The sequence below is a fragment of the Panicum virgatum genome, chromosome 8K, assembly GCF_016808335.1.
Source record: "Panicum virgatum strain AP13 chromosome 8K, P.virgatum_v5, whole genome shotgun sequence".
Lineage (NCBI taxonomy): Eukaryota > Viridiplantae > Streptophyta > Magnoliopsida > Poales > Poaceae > Panicum > Panicum virgatum.
This window is the reverse complement of record NC_053143.1, coordinates 55,990,377-56,004,080: the sequence shown is the minus strand read 5'-3', so window position 1 is coordinate 56,004,080 and position 13,704 is coordinate 55,990,377. Positions and strand designations below refer to the sequence as shown.

The 13,704-nt window shown below is 50.6% G+C and overlaps 1 protein-coding gene and 1 pseudogene across 1 annotated transcript; both read right to left on the bottom strand.

Moving 5' to 3' along the window:
• Window positions 1–5,145: 5,145 nt before the first annotated feature.
• Window positions 5,146–7,569, bottom strand: LOC120645335 (anthocyanidin 3-O-glucosyltransferase 2-like). The gene is made up of 2 exons (XM_039922136.1): window positions 7,191–7,569; window positions 5,146–6,707 (listed from the first exon to the last, which is right to left on the bottom strand). The coding sequence occupies exons 1-2, from the start codon at window positions 7,445–7,447 to the stop codon at window positions 5,438–5,440; spliced, it is 1,527 nt and encodes a 508-aa protein (XP_039778070.1). The 5' UTR covers window positions 7,448–7,569; the 3' UTR covers window positions 5,146–5,437.
• A 1,434-nt stretch (window positions 7,570–9,003) lies between these two features.
• Window positions 9,004–12,978, bottom strand: LOC120646431 (annotated as a pseudogene).
• Window positions 12,979–13,704: the final 726 nt, after the last annotated feature.

The following is a 13,704-nucleotide window of genomic DNA, read 5'->3' as shown; positions in this document are numbered from 1 at the left end:
CAGATCACGTGTCAGCTCCTGGCGCCCGTTGCACCCTGCCTCCAGGTGGATTGCCATGCTAAGACAATGGGCGTGAATCCAAGTCTATCCCATACCAGACGTGTGGTTGTACGGTAGTGCTAGGTGATCCGTATTCAACGAACCGGTCCTTAATCGGCCGAAGTAAGCTCTCCTTAGCACGTGTACAAAGTAGGCACACGGCCATGCTTACCCCAGTCCTTAAAACATTTTGTTTTGAAAAGTACCCAATAAATCTGTCATACCATTTTGAACTCACACAAATTACACAGTTTTCAAAACAGTTGCAAAAGCTCAAAAGACATGAAACACCCTTTTGAAATAGTTTAATTGCAAGCGTAGCTCTAAATGCAAGTACGTTCACCATTAGCAAAGCTAATGATGGACTAATCTGGGATGAGCAAGGATTAAGGTTTAGCAAAAGTCAAGGGGTGGCTCAAACAATGGCTTTACTTTTCAAAATGCATGCAATAACAGGTTCTAGTTGGTTAATTTTTAATATTTGCAAAACTGGGTTCAATATGATCAAGGAAAGGTAGGACTTGCCTTTTCTGACATCTTTGACCGGCTCTTCCACGTCCTTCGCTTCTCGCGGAAGTCCGTCGAACGGATGGTCGCTAAAAGCGTCGTGGTCTAAACCTACGCGATAAGCGTTGAGACACGTTACTAATGGCACAAGCAGGTCGCACATCAAATCAAACAAGCAACAGAACCAAAAAGTTTGAAAAGACGGTTTCTCTCTTGGGTATCACTACTACAAAATAGCTCATTTATCCCGGTTTACAACCTCTTTTAGTCCCGGTTTTTCAACCGGGACAAACCATCCGGGACAAATAGGTCTCAACCTTTTGTCCCGGCACCTTCCGAACCGGGAACAATGTAAATTTTGGCAAACAAAAAAAACTAGCTAGCTCCCGCCTTCCGGAGCTCGGAGCGGGAGCCAGATTGATGCACAAAAATTTAATGACAATTATAATCTCAAAATCAATCACAACTACGAGTCAATCACAACAACGAACAAATCATGCACAAATCAATTTCCTCACATATACATATTTGGGAAAAAAAAAGAGAACAAAGCTTAGCGCTGCGCCGCCGGCCGCCGTCTCTTTGCGGAGCTGCCCCCGCCGGCCTGGACGCACTGCTCCCGCCAGCACCCGCCGAGGCCGAGCCCGCCCGCGCCGCAGGCCCCGCCTGCGCCGGTGCCTGGTGGCGGCGCACCAGCCCGCGCCCGCGCGGCGACGCACTGGCCCGCGCCAGCGGCGGCTCGCCGGCCAGGTGGAGGAGGTCGCGGGTGTTATGAGGACGAGGGGGTGCGGTCTGGCGACGGAGTCCCACCGGCTGGTCGGCGGGGAGCACTGGACGTGCCTGCTGTCCCGGCTAAGGCCGCGGCCTGCCCGAGTTGGTGCTACACCGCACTGTCCAACCGGCCGGAAGCCCGGAAATGCTCGCTCCTGGAGCGACGCCGGAGACTACGGCCCCATCAGGTGGCCGTGCGGCTAGTTGACGAGGAGCGGGGGCGTCCTGGACTCCTGGCTCCTGGCTCCTGGCCAAGGTTCCCTGCAAAACGAGAAGAAAAACCAGAGCTTCAAAACTGCAAGAAGAGCGAAGCAAGAAGCCAAGAAACAAGGCGGGCTCGGATCACCTGGTCCCGGGATGCCGTCTCGGCCGCACTGGCGGCAGTGCCCGTGAAAGCTAAGGGAGGGAGGGAGGAAGGGGATCGATGAGGGAGCGGGCCGGAGGGAGGAAGGGGATGGATCACGGAGAGGAATGAAGCAGGCGGAGAGATCTGGGAGGGAGAAGAAGAGACTGATGAGAGAGAGGAAGTGACGGTGGAGATTAATAAATGCTGGATGCAGCTTTTGTCCCGGGTGGAGACTTCACCCGGGATAAAAAGTCACTTTTAATTCCGGGTGGAGTTATCAACCGGGACAAAAGGTCCGTATAGCTTTTTGTCCCGGTTGGAGCCACCAACCGGGACAAAAGGCTCCCATTTTATCCCGGTTGGTGTCTCCAACCGGGGCAAAAGACCCCGTCCCCCCGCTGGCCCGGCTAGCCGTTGGACCCGGGACAAAAGCCATCTATTGTCCCGGGCCCAAAGGCTGTCGGGACAAATGGTCAGGAACAAAGGCCTGTTTTGTAGTAGTGTATCGGGGTTGTTAGGGTGTGTGAGATGGTTTTACGTAACGGCTAGATTTTATCATTTCATGCGATGACTTATACTCAATGAGTTGTATTGGTTTTAACCTTAATCACAATATTAACTTAGCATGTTATATTACTTAATTACGCCTATTAATGCTAAGCAAATTTTATAAGCACATAAAATTATATGAAAATGTTTGGCCTATCATTTTATGTGAGAACCCTAATCATTCTAATCTTGTATTATCTAAACGATTATAATTATCTTATATTAATTTATTAAACTAACCATTTTTAGATTTTTAAAGCTAGCTTGATTACTATGGCTAATTATAATTCCCAAAGAAAATAAAATTCAATTTGGGTAAACTTTAGTATAGTTGAATAGATCTTGAATTTAGAAGATTTTAGGAACAAGAATCGTCGAATTTGGATGAAAAATGAAGAAGTTATGGCTTGGGGAAGTTTGAATTGTTAGAAAAGGTGAACTAGGGGCTTATCTGTGAGAGACTGATCTTTGGAGGGGGTTTTCTGCAAAATCTAGAGGCCTAAATGTAATTATCTAAAACTTCCCGAGGGCTAAAGAAGAAAAAACGTGCCCGGGGACGGCGGGTTCGATTTTTCAAGAGTTTAGGGTTTAAAACATAAATGCAGGGGCCGGTTTGTAAATACTTTTGAACTGGGTTAGACTGCGGGTTTATTTCTAAAAAGTTCAGGGGCTCTTTAGCAAGATTCTCGGGTGAACCTCGCGATCTGATCCGCTGGATCGGAATCGGACTGCCTGGGTTGGATGGATCTGGGATCTAATCTGGGGCGCTGGATCTTGATCGGACGGTCCATGGGGGTCGGGCGCGCGGGGCGGCGGCGCTGGGTCGCCGGCGCGTTGGTTCCACGGCGGCGCGCGGCTCTGGTCGCCGGAGTTCGCCATAAATGGCGCTATGGGGGTTGATTTGATGTGGGGCTTGGCCGGGGATGGACTACGCGACATGCGTAATCCACCTGCGGCCTTGGCTGGGCTCGGGGTGGCTCGGGGCAGCGAGCACGGCCGCGGAGGCGGTTCTGTGCGGCGCAGCTCGCCGGCGAGCATGCGTTCGGGCCGTTCCGGGTTCGGTTTTGGGGCGTTGGGGTTCTGCGCGCGCGTTCGGAGCCAAGGCAATCCTAGGCGGGGTTTGGGTCGCTCTGCAGGAGGCTCGCCACGATGGGCTGCTGCGCGGGCAGCGGCGGAGCGCCGGCGCGTGGGTTTCGGGTGCTGGGGTGGCCTACGGGCCGCGGGGCCTAGCGCAGTGTAGAGAGGGGGTTGCAGTGTTGCTCACCAGTGCCTCAATTCAGGCGGAGCAGAGGTCGGCTGTGGTTAATTGCACGGCGGGCTGCGATGGCCGGCGGCAGGGGAAGCTCGGTGTGCGTGCGATTGAAGGCGTGGGGGTGCTGGTGTGGGTGCGAAACGGAGCTCGGGGACACCGGGGCTCCTTTTAAAGGCGGCCAAGTCGGTGCAGGGCCGGAGCGAGCTTGGGGTGGGGGGGGGGGCTCGCCAGCTTTAATGGCGGGGCGTAGGGGCCGGGCGCGCACGTAGAGCAGAGGGGAGGGGGTGCTGCAGGGGTAGGGGCCGGATACGGGGAGCGCAAGGCGAGCTCACGGATGAGGGCCACGTGGCACGGGCGCGTGTAGGGGCCGGAGTTGGGGAAGGAGGCGGTGGCCGGCGGTGGCGCCCGGGCAGGCGGCGGAGGCGGAAACGGTGCTGGGCTGGGCTGGCGCGCGTGAGCGAGCGGGCGGGGCGTGCGCGGAGGCTGGGCCGGAGGCGCGGGGCGACGGCCCAAGGAGTGAGCGGGGAGAGCGGCCCGGGAGGGAAGGAAAGGGATGGGCCGGGCTGGGCCGAGCGGGAGAAAAGGAAGGGGTGGCCCAATTAAGTTTATAAGTTTTAAACATTTTCCAAAAGAGTTTAGATTTGAATTTGGGTTGAATTCAAAAGGTTCAAAAGCATTTTACGACTAAAACACTTCATTAAAAGCCAAACAACTCAAAGATACACTCAAACATATTTTTGTGCGGTTTTTTAAAAGTTTTTGAATTTTGTAATAATTAGCGCGAATTAAATCCTATTGTGTTCAAACTAAGTAGAATTTTAGTTATAAATTTGAAAATTCAAAATTTTAGTGGAATTTTGGAAATCTCAAAATTTTGGTCGTTACACATAATCACCGACAACGAGAAGTGTGCAAACCTTGCCGCAACTTTGCTTGCAACCAAGAGCAATGCACTAATCAGTCTAGTCTAAGCAAACACTCACAAGAGAGAGGTGTGCAGTCCGAAGGGTTTCACGTACAAGGCTTACAAATTAAGCCCCACACTTGAGACAATGCGCATAATCACCGACAACGAGAGAGGTGTGCAAACCTCACCACAAACCTTAATCGCAACCAAGAGCAATGCAGTAAACAGTCTAAGGGGGTGTTTGGATCTACCAGCTCATTTTTAGTCCCGTCACATCGGATGTTTGGACGCTAGTTAAAGGTATTAAATATAGTTTAATTAAAAAATTAATTACACAGATGAGGACTAAACGGCGAGACAAATTTTTTAACTCTAATTAATCCATAATTAGCAAATGTGATGCTACATTAACTATTCGTTAATTATAGATTAATTAAGGTTTAATAAATTCATCTCACCGTTTAGTCCTCATCCGTGCAATTAGTTTCTAATTAAATCATATTTAATACTTCTAACTAGAGTCGAAACATCCGATGTGACGTGAGCTAAAGTTTAGCCCCTGAATCCAACCACCCCCTAAGCAAACACTCACAAGATCTAACCTATGCATAGATACATTTTTTTAAAGCTTATAGCCTCAAGAACTAACTAGCCATTTGGACCAATGCCGTCATAATTTGTAATGACTGTTGAGTCTGGTTCAATAGTTCCCATATGGTTTTCCAGCGTCCTCCCATCACGCTTTTTCAATAAGATGCACTACTTTTGTAGACATGAAAAACATCTTTTTTAAATAAAAAATCAAGAGGAGGTTTTGGGATCTATTTTTCTATCCACATTTTATTTCTAGCATTCCAGAATCCAGAGCAACCTAACGCCTCCTTGGAAAAGCCCAAACAAATTAAAGCGAGCAACATTTACATACAATCAACGAAGCTACTCCCAATACCCAATCCCCTCGTTCTGTTCCCATTTTGTTTGCTCGTCGTGAAAAAAGAAGCTTACTAAATCAACTCAATTAACCAAACATCGGTCTGCATGCAGTCTGGAGCCATGAACTCAGACCTCACTGTCCTGCAGGGTCTGGGAGCACAGCCACCGCGCCACGGTGGAGCGCGTCGCAGAGCCTCCGCAAGGACGCCGTCGACGAGCCACCCTCCTCGACCGCCGTCCGGCACGCCACCTTCATCTCCATTGCTGTCTCCCTCGCCTTCCTCCCTTCCTCTCCGTCCCCAAACAGGCTCCCGATCGCGCGCTCCAGCTCCGCGGCCTCCACGAAGCTGTCCCTGCCCCTGTCCACCTCCACGCGCACCGCGGCCCCGACGCCGCCGGCCGCGAGCACGAACGCGTTGTAGTGCTGCTCGGCGGCCCACGGCCACGGCACCATCGGCACGCCGGCGGCGAGGCTCTCGAGGGCCGAGTTCCAGCCGCAGTGCGTCACGAAGCCTCCGACGGCGGCGTGCGCCAGGATCTCCCGCTGCGGCGCCCACCGCGGCCACACCATGCCCCGGCGCGCAGTCCGCTCCAAGAACCCCGCCGGGAGCATCGCCGCGAGGTGGTCCCCGTCCGACGTCAGCTTCTCGCCGGGCGCCGGCGGTCCGCGCAGCACCCACAGGAAGCGCCGCCCGCTGCGCTCCAGCGCGACCGCGGCCTCCCCCGCCTGCTCCGCTGTGAGGTGCCGCGAGCTCCCGAAGCACAGGAACACGACGGAGCGCGGCGGCTGCGCGTGCAGCCACCGCACGCACTCGTGCTCTTCTCCCTGCTCCTGCTCCGGTGAGGTGAAATCCGCAAGGACCGGCCCCACGGTGTACACCGGCGGGGGGCGGACGCCGCGCGTGCACCGCCCGTCGGCGATGGCCGCGAGCACGCGTGGCTCGACCTCGGCCACCGTGTTGACGATGAGGCCGGCGGCTTCCGTGTAGCGCCGGCCGTTGTAGACGAACCAGTCGTAGGCAGGGACGGTCCTGTCGGCCAGCCCCGTCGGGAGGCAGGACGGCGGCACGGGCGCCGGGAGCCCGGGCACGTGCACGTCCGCCTCGAACTGGGCGTCCTCGCCGGCGCCGCCGCCGGCGGACAACTCGTCGTCGAGCGCCGGGGCGCGCAGCAGGAGCGCGCACATGGCGGCGCTGCAGATGAGGTACACGTAGGCCGGCACGCCGAGGTCGCGGGCCGCGTCGAGCAGCGGCGTGCAGAAGAGGTCGACCACGACGGCGGCCACGGGGCACGTCAGGCCGGCGATGGCCGCCCGCACGTGGGGCGTGTACTGCTGCATGCTGAGGGAGATGAACTCCTCCGGGCCAGAGTAGCTCGCCCCGGCTCCGGCGGCCGGGGCCGGCCATAGTCACAGGATTCGGGGTCGATGCCTCGTCCCTCGACCCGGGAACGTCGTTCCGATTCGAGGGTCGGGGTCGAAGAGGGTCAGTGTCCCATTCAAGGTTGGATCGTGTCCCGGTTTGAAAGGGGTCGCAGCCCCATTGCTAGCAGATTTACTTGGGATAAGGAGGTTAAGGATAGTGGATTGATGTGGTTTTTATTAGACAATGAGCTGAGTACGTATTGCATGATCTAAATGTACTTTTTTATATATTTCTTATATGCTTGTGCAGATTAGTTTCTTCATTAGTAGCATATATATAGTTTTTGTCTTTATCGACCCGAAGTATCGACCCCGATGAATCAGGGTCGCGTCCCACATAATAATTTATCGTTCCATAGATGTATACCCCCTTCGTACCATAATTTTATAAAGTGACGACCCTCGACCCTCGACCCCGTTCCTCGACCCGATCGACCCAGGAACTTTGTGACTATGGGCCGGCGGCGGCGCTGCGGGGAGGTAGAGGAAGCGGATGCCGAGGTTGGCCGATGCCTGGTCCTGTTCCATGTCGCGGATGTGCTCGGCGATCTCGGACGCGCGCTTCGCCGTCGGCGCCGGCATGATGAGCACCGTGAGTGTGAGGGGCCGGCCGCCGCGGCTCGCTGCCGCCAGCAGCCGCTTGCCGGCCTCGATCATGGGGAGGAAGTGGCCGACGCCCCACACGGGAACCAACACCACCGTCGGGTTCGCCGTCGCCATTCTTGGTGGGAATTGAAAGTGGTGGAAGCTGGCCTTATTAACTGGTTTGGCGGAGGGCTGCTAGTAGTACGACATTGATCGTGTAGTTCCATCAACTAGCTCTACATTGTTTAGGCTGAGTCCAATGAGACTCTCTGTATGGGTCCCCAAACACTGTTTTGCACTGTTTGACATAAATGCTGCACTGCAGACATAGACAAAGAGAAGAGTAGTTGGAATAGTGATAAGGAAGTGGGGATAGCGAGTCCCATTTAGGCTTTGTTTAGTTGAAATTCAAAATTTTTTGCGAAAGAATTTTATTAATTTGAAATACTAAATGAAGTTTATTTACAAAATTTTTTACACAGATGGTTTGAAAATCACGAGACGAATCTAATGATGCTAATTAATTCATGATTAGCGGATGGTTACCGTAGCATTACTGTTGCAAATCGTAGATTAAGTAGGCTAGTTAGATTCGTCTTGCAATTTACAGCCCATCCATACAAAAAATTTTGTAAATAGACTTCATTTAGTACTCCATGTATGTGTCGAAATATTCGGTGTGATATTTTTTTTGCGTTTACGGGTTTATGATTTGAGAATTAAACAGGGCTTAGGTTCCAAGCAACTCCATGGACCACATTATTAATTGGTGTTATAAAGTCATCTTTTCACTTCACTGTCTCCCATGTGCCGTCATCTTGAGCTCAAAGTTTGTCTTCCACACAGAAGCGAGATTATCATTCATCTCAACAACCTTAAACTCAAGATTCTTTACGACCTGAGAAGGTTAAGGTTAACACTTCAGGATAGCCCCAAGCGAGGTTTGAGCTTTTTATGTTATCGAGCGCCCTCGTTGTAATTGTGACGGACTACATGGAAATGATAGGGTTGAAGTTTATGGAGCGAGCGAGCGTGCCAAATTTATCCATCCTTATAAATGTATAATAATAATAATTGGAATAGCTTACCAGAAAAAAATGGTGAGCGTTATCCATGTCAACAATGGGGAATCGATAATCTTTTGGTCTGACAGGCGGTTGGATGGAGCTTCTTTACTGTTATTAGTGATTTGATTCTGAATGAGCAATGAAAATGTTTTCCATTACCTTGTGTACTCATACTTACTATTACAAGAAGTACCGATGATAGATAGACATGATGTCACATTTTTAAGTTGAACTTATTCGTTTCGCGGTGTACTTTTCAAGTTGTTGAGCACAGCATACCACTCTGGTACAGCAGTATTACTAATAAATTCAGCCATTTTGCCACAAGTTGCACGAGCTCGATTCTGTTCTCTACTGAAGTGTCAACTGAATCAAATCCCTGCAGAGGGTTTGGAAACTAGACATGCTTATTTTCAGAAGATGCAGTCAGTCGTGAAGCAATTGGAGCAGCGAATTCCGAACTATGCTGAAAAGTCCAGCCCGTTCAGTCCATTGGGAGTACTGTGGATTGCTACAAGGGACCATCAAAGACCCTGCAGGGGAAAAAATGTAACAGGCATTGTAGAATCACGAGGAAGCAGAGAGCCTTATCTGATTCAACAAAGTGTACTCATTATCCTTTGATAGCTGATTACATTCCAATTCAGCTTTTGGACACAGTTCAACCAAGAATACAATAACTCCCTCAACAAAAAGTAAAGGACATCTTTTGATTATATATCTGACTGGCTGAGCCAGCTCAACTATAAAACAATAACCAAGCTGCTTAGGCTCAATTTGTACAGATCTTGGCTTCCCACGCTTCGGAGCTGATATTTGAGGACATGAACAATCCAAGAGCTTTGATCGTATCAATCAACTCTCAACCTAAAGAATCAATAAAAAGAAAGGAAAAACTCAAGTGATCTGATCGTGTGCTTTCATGTGAGCCACCACTGAATAATCTCATAGTCAAACAGTAGCTTTGCCTCATACAGGAACCGGAGTCGCTTCTTCAGCTTGCAAACTGTTGTAGTGGTCGACAAGAACTTTCCACCCACCTGGGCACATGAAACCATCTGGAGGATTCTCTCCATTTTTGGCAAAAGTACGCATCTGGTTGATACGTAAGGTTAATGGTTAGCAGGAGCACGCCATTGTTAGTATGAAAACTTAGATGATAAATGTGGCAAAACTAATGAGCCTACCTGGTTCCTGAGATAAATAGAAAATCTTGACTGCGGGAAGGATCAAAGAAGGCCATCTTCTTTGCTATTGTATCATAAGCTGCTACCTGCAAGTGACAACAAAACAAGAGCCCATTCAAGTTAACTTGAGGAAACCTGAACATGTTTTGAGGAAAATGGAATAAAACTGAATCACCAAAGGTGCAGCTTGATTCTTTTTTTTTAAATACCTGTGGTACCTACACTAGTGAAACTTTAGAGTATCTGAAAATGGTATGGCCATGGTCTTTAAAACAAAAACAAGAATGTCTTGGAGTTGAGTAGTATCAAGATCAATTAACCGTCCCTAATGAAAGTAAATTCCTACCATGACAGATAAAATGTGCAATATCTTAAATTTATAGGATATGGTTATTATTTATTCTTGGTTCCATTAGAGCAGCATAGGTGAAACTGATAGTGTTTATTCCTTCACCGAACACAACAAAGATTCTAGTACCAACTACCAACATATTAACAGGAAAATGATTTCCTACTAAGTTTACATGCTGCAAGTATCATCAGATCCATCTACTATTCATATTCTAGCAAAATGCACTTAAGATGCAAAAAAAAATCTTAACAAGAATAACAGAAAAAGGAACAGTTGTTGCAAGTCAAAAGTTGAATTAAATGCTTAATGCAAAGCTCAACAGTTTTCAGTCATATTCTTATGGACAGTCAACCTTTTAGTTAAAAGGATGATGTCAATATGTTCATAAAATACCTTGAAGGGAAGTATGTTGAGTTTCTCTAAACCAGGAGCCATGCTGAGGAGTGAGGACCTTCTTCCCATGGTCTGGGTTGTACAAGTCCCTCTTTTCTGTTGGATGGCCCATCCCAGCAGGATCAGGGCCTACTATGTAGAAATTCGCACCAGCATTAATTCTTGCCTTTGCATGCCACTGTACTTCTGTTGGACCAGCATAATGCATTGGAGAGGGGAATATAGACACTATAGTAGTCTCAGGATCAAGGACTCCATCTTCTAAGACCTGTACATGATCAACTTCAGCAATTTGCATGATACGCGGTAAATAGCTAAGATGCCAAATGTATACCTTGCTGTGTTGTTCCATTCTAACAGGCAGTGGGACGTCATCAGCTTTGGTATAACCACCCAAAGGATGTAGCAGTAAAATGGGATTCTTGTAACCCATTTCCAAGAGGCGCCTTCTAGTGTCATTCATCAGAAGTGCATGACCATTGTGTACTGGATTTCTAAGCTGGAAGGCAAACACAGCATCGGCCCCTCTCTTGTCAAACTCATTCGTAAGTTGCTGAGGTGAAAGTCTGTAGTGATCAAGGCCATCATTGTATTTTATGGGTGCCAACACCTCCAGATCACCACCGATCAGCCAGTTCCCAGCTGGCGCAATAGCCTCATCAACGTAGGGTAAACCAGGTGCAGTTGTACCCCATGTTCTTGCGATTCTTTCTTCTTTATTGTGGGGGTGTATTTCAATTCTGGAGACAAGAAACGTGCGCGTTACAATCAAACACTTTTGACAGGAATGAGGCATAGAAGTAATACCGCGAAGAAGACGATATGCTAGCCGCTAGACATGGAAGTGGTCTACAAGTGTCTGCTACCAGTGGTAGAGTAAAAAAATTGCCGCAAAATACTAAAACAGGAAAGAGAGAGGTAACATTGACCCTGCTATGTAAAAAAAAGTTGACAGTGGCACCATGGATAGCTAACTACCTGTCCAAAGAAGAAGCTACTAGTAATGGTCAAAGTAGGGAGGGGGGAGGAGGTTTTTCCCCCAGAATGTTGCTGAAATTTCACCCTGAAGGAAAGCAATGATGGTCTTACATTTCTAATTAAAAAAATAAAAGTGTATAACACGTGATATTATAATTATACTTCACGGCTATGTGAAAGGACGGACTAGCTAGGACCTAAATATGTTTGGAGACTGGAAATAGTTGAGAGACTAATGGATGGGTGTGACAAGATGATGGTGACATTGCTCCATGCTCTAGAAAAGAGGGCAAGTGGCATGAAGAAGCTACTAGTAATGGTCAAAGTAGGGAGGGGGAAGGGTGTTTTTTTTTATCAGATTATTGCTGGAAATTCACCCTGAAGGAAAGCAATGACGGTCTTATATTTCTAGTTAAAAAATGGTATAACACGTGATATTATAATTATACTTCACAGCTATGTGTAAGAAAGGACTAGCTAGGACCTAAAATATGTTTGGAGAATGGAAATAGTTGAGAGACTAATGGATAGGTGTGACAAGATGATGGTGACATTGCTCCATGCTCCAGAAAAGAGGGCAAGTGGCATGAAGAGATCTTCCACATGAGATGAGGTCATGTATTAACATGACAATTTGCAGTGGCCACACAATGAGCACCATTTCTCTCATCTAGAACAATGGACAGAACAGTACCATTTGACCAATGGTCACACCCCAAAAACCTGATAGCTATTCATAGAGATGTCAAAAATCAAGTTGCTCACCAGTCACATGGTCAAATACGCACCACAAGGGAATCCCAATAACAGTGAAAGCGACATGATGGAAAAAAGAGGACAGCACTGTCAAGGAGGATCATAGCTTTTCCCCAAAAAAATTCTCATCCATTGAGTTTGCCACTTGCCAGCGATGCTGCTATGGTCCCTAAAGGTGCCCAAAATGTGGACAAGAAAGAACAAGCAGTAGGCCTAAGATGCCTGGATGATGGAATCTGTCAGAATTAAATACTCATAAAGTTGGCTGCGTGGAGGCAGAGCTCGTTTATCTGCATTCCTCCAATTACTATGCCTATATGCAAAACTGAAATCACGGATACGCACCAAACATGATGCCATGAGGTTCCGAGAAATTTCAATTATATCGCAAAATCATCGTCTACAGAACAAGTACATCGCAATTAACATCCAGTCTGAGAAACTTGTGGTGTTGGTGTTTGATTGAACCAAATCATCTTTTTTGTATCTTTTTGACAATAATAGGAATAAGAAAGCCAGGAGCCTGTACCTTCGCAGGATGGCGACGAGGCCGCGGTCGGGCCCGTGCAATGCGACGTCGGGCGCGCCCCCGTTCCGCTCCTTGTCGTCGTCGCCGATGGGGAGCACGATGGGGAGCGACATGTTGGCGAGCCCCCCGCCGCCGGGGAGGCGGATGCAGTTGAAGTGGAGGCTCTGCAGGTACTCGTCCTCGCGCATGAACCCGCGCAGCGGGCTGGCCCAGCCCTCGGCGAGCACGTGCGCCCACTGCAGGTCGACGGGCGCGAGGCGCACGCGCGGGAGCGCAGCGGCCTCGGCGCGCAGCGCGGGGACGCGGGGCGGCGCCGCCACGAGGTCCACGAGCGCGCCCCCGTCCGGTTCGATGAGGGAGCTGCGGACGGACATGGCGCGGCGGCATTGGTGTCGCGGGGCGGGAGCGCGGAGGCCACCGAGGCGGAGGCGCGAGGGGAGGAGTGGGTGTCACAGCCCGAGAATGTGGAGCACGCGGAGCGCCGACGCACGCATCGCGGCATGCCACGCGCCATCCTTGCCGTCGGCCATCCTCGTTCACTGCACGCCGTGCCCATTTCGCGACCGCGCACCGCCTAGTCAACGCCACGCGCCGGCCATCCTTGAATGCCGTGCCGCGCGCGCCCTCCCTCGCGCATCCCTATCCGCTCCGCTGTCGCCGGCCTTATCCTACTCTCTCTCACGTATTTCCTCCTCACCTTCAACGCCCGACCGTCCCTTGCCCAAACCCTAGCACCGTTGGCCCCCATCTCCATTGCCGCCGCCGCCAGGAGCTCCGCCGGCCGCCGTGATTCGTCGTCTTTGGTGATCCCCTCGCCGATTCCTCATAGGATTAGCTTCCCCTCCCTCCCCGTGATCGATTTCGCCACTAACCCGGCCTCCTCTCCCTCCCTGCAGGGCCGCCGGCGAGCGCCTCCGTCCGCCGCCGCCCCTGTCCGTTGCGCCGCTCCTCCGTCGCCGTTCCATGCCATCCACGTTGCCGGTGAGCTTCACCATCACCTGGAACGCGCGGTGTGCGCACCCCCTGCCCCACTTCGGCCCCGCCTCTGGCCTTGCCTTGACCCGGCCTGGGTGGGGCGCCTGCCTGTGGGGCCCACTTGTCGGCCTCTGGCCTGGCGGTTGTGGCCGGAT

What these genes read in the sequence shown, in the direction of transcription:
- LOC120645335 (XM_039922136.1), bottom strand. Translation starts at nt 7,447, where the DNA reads ATGGCGACGGCGAACCCGACGGTGGTGTTGGTTCCCGTGTGGGGCGTC. An exon ending in TACCTCCCCGCAGCGCCGCC is followed by an intron (nt 6,708 to 7,190) that starts GCCGGCCCATAG and finishes CCTGTGACTATG; the next exon opens with GCCGGCCCCGGCCGCCGGAG.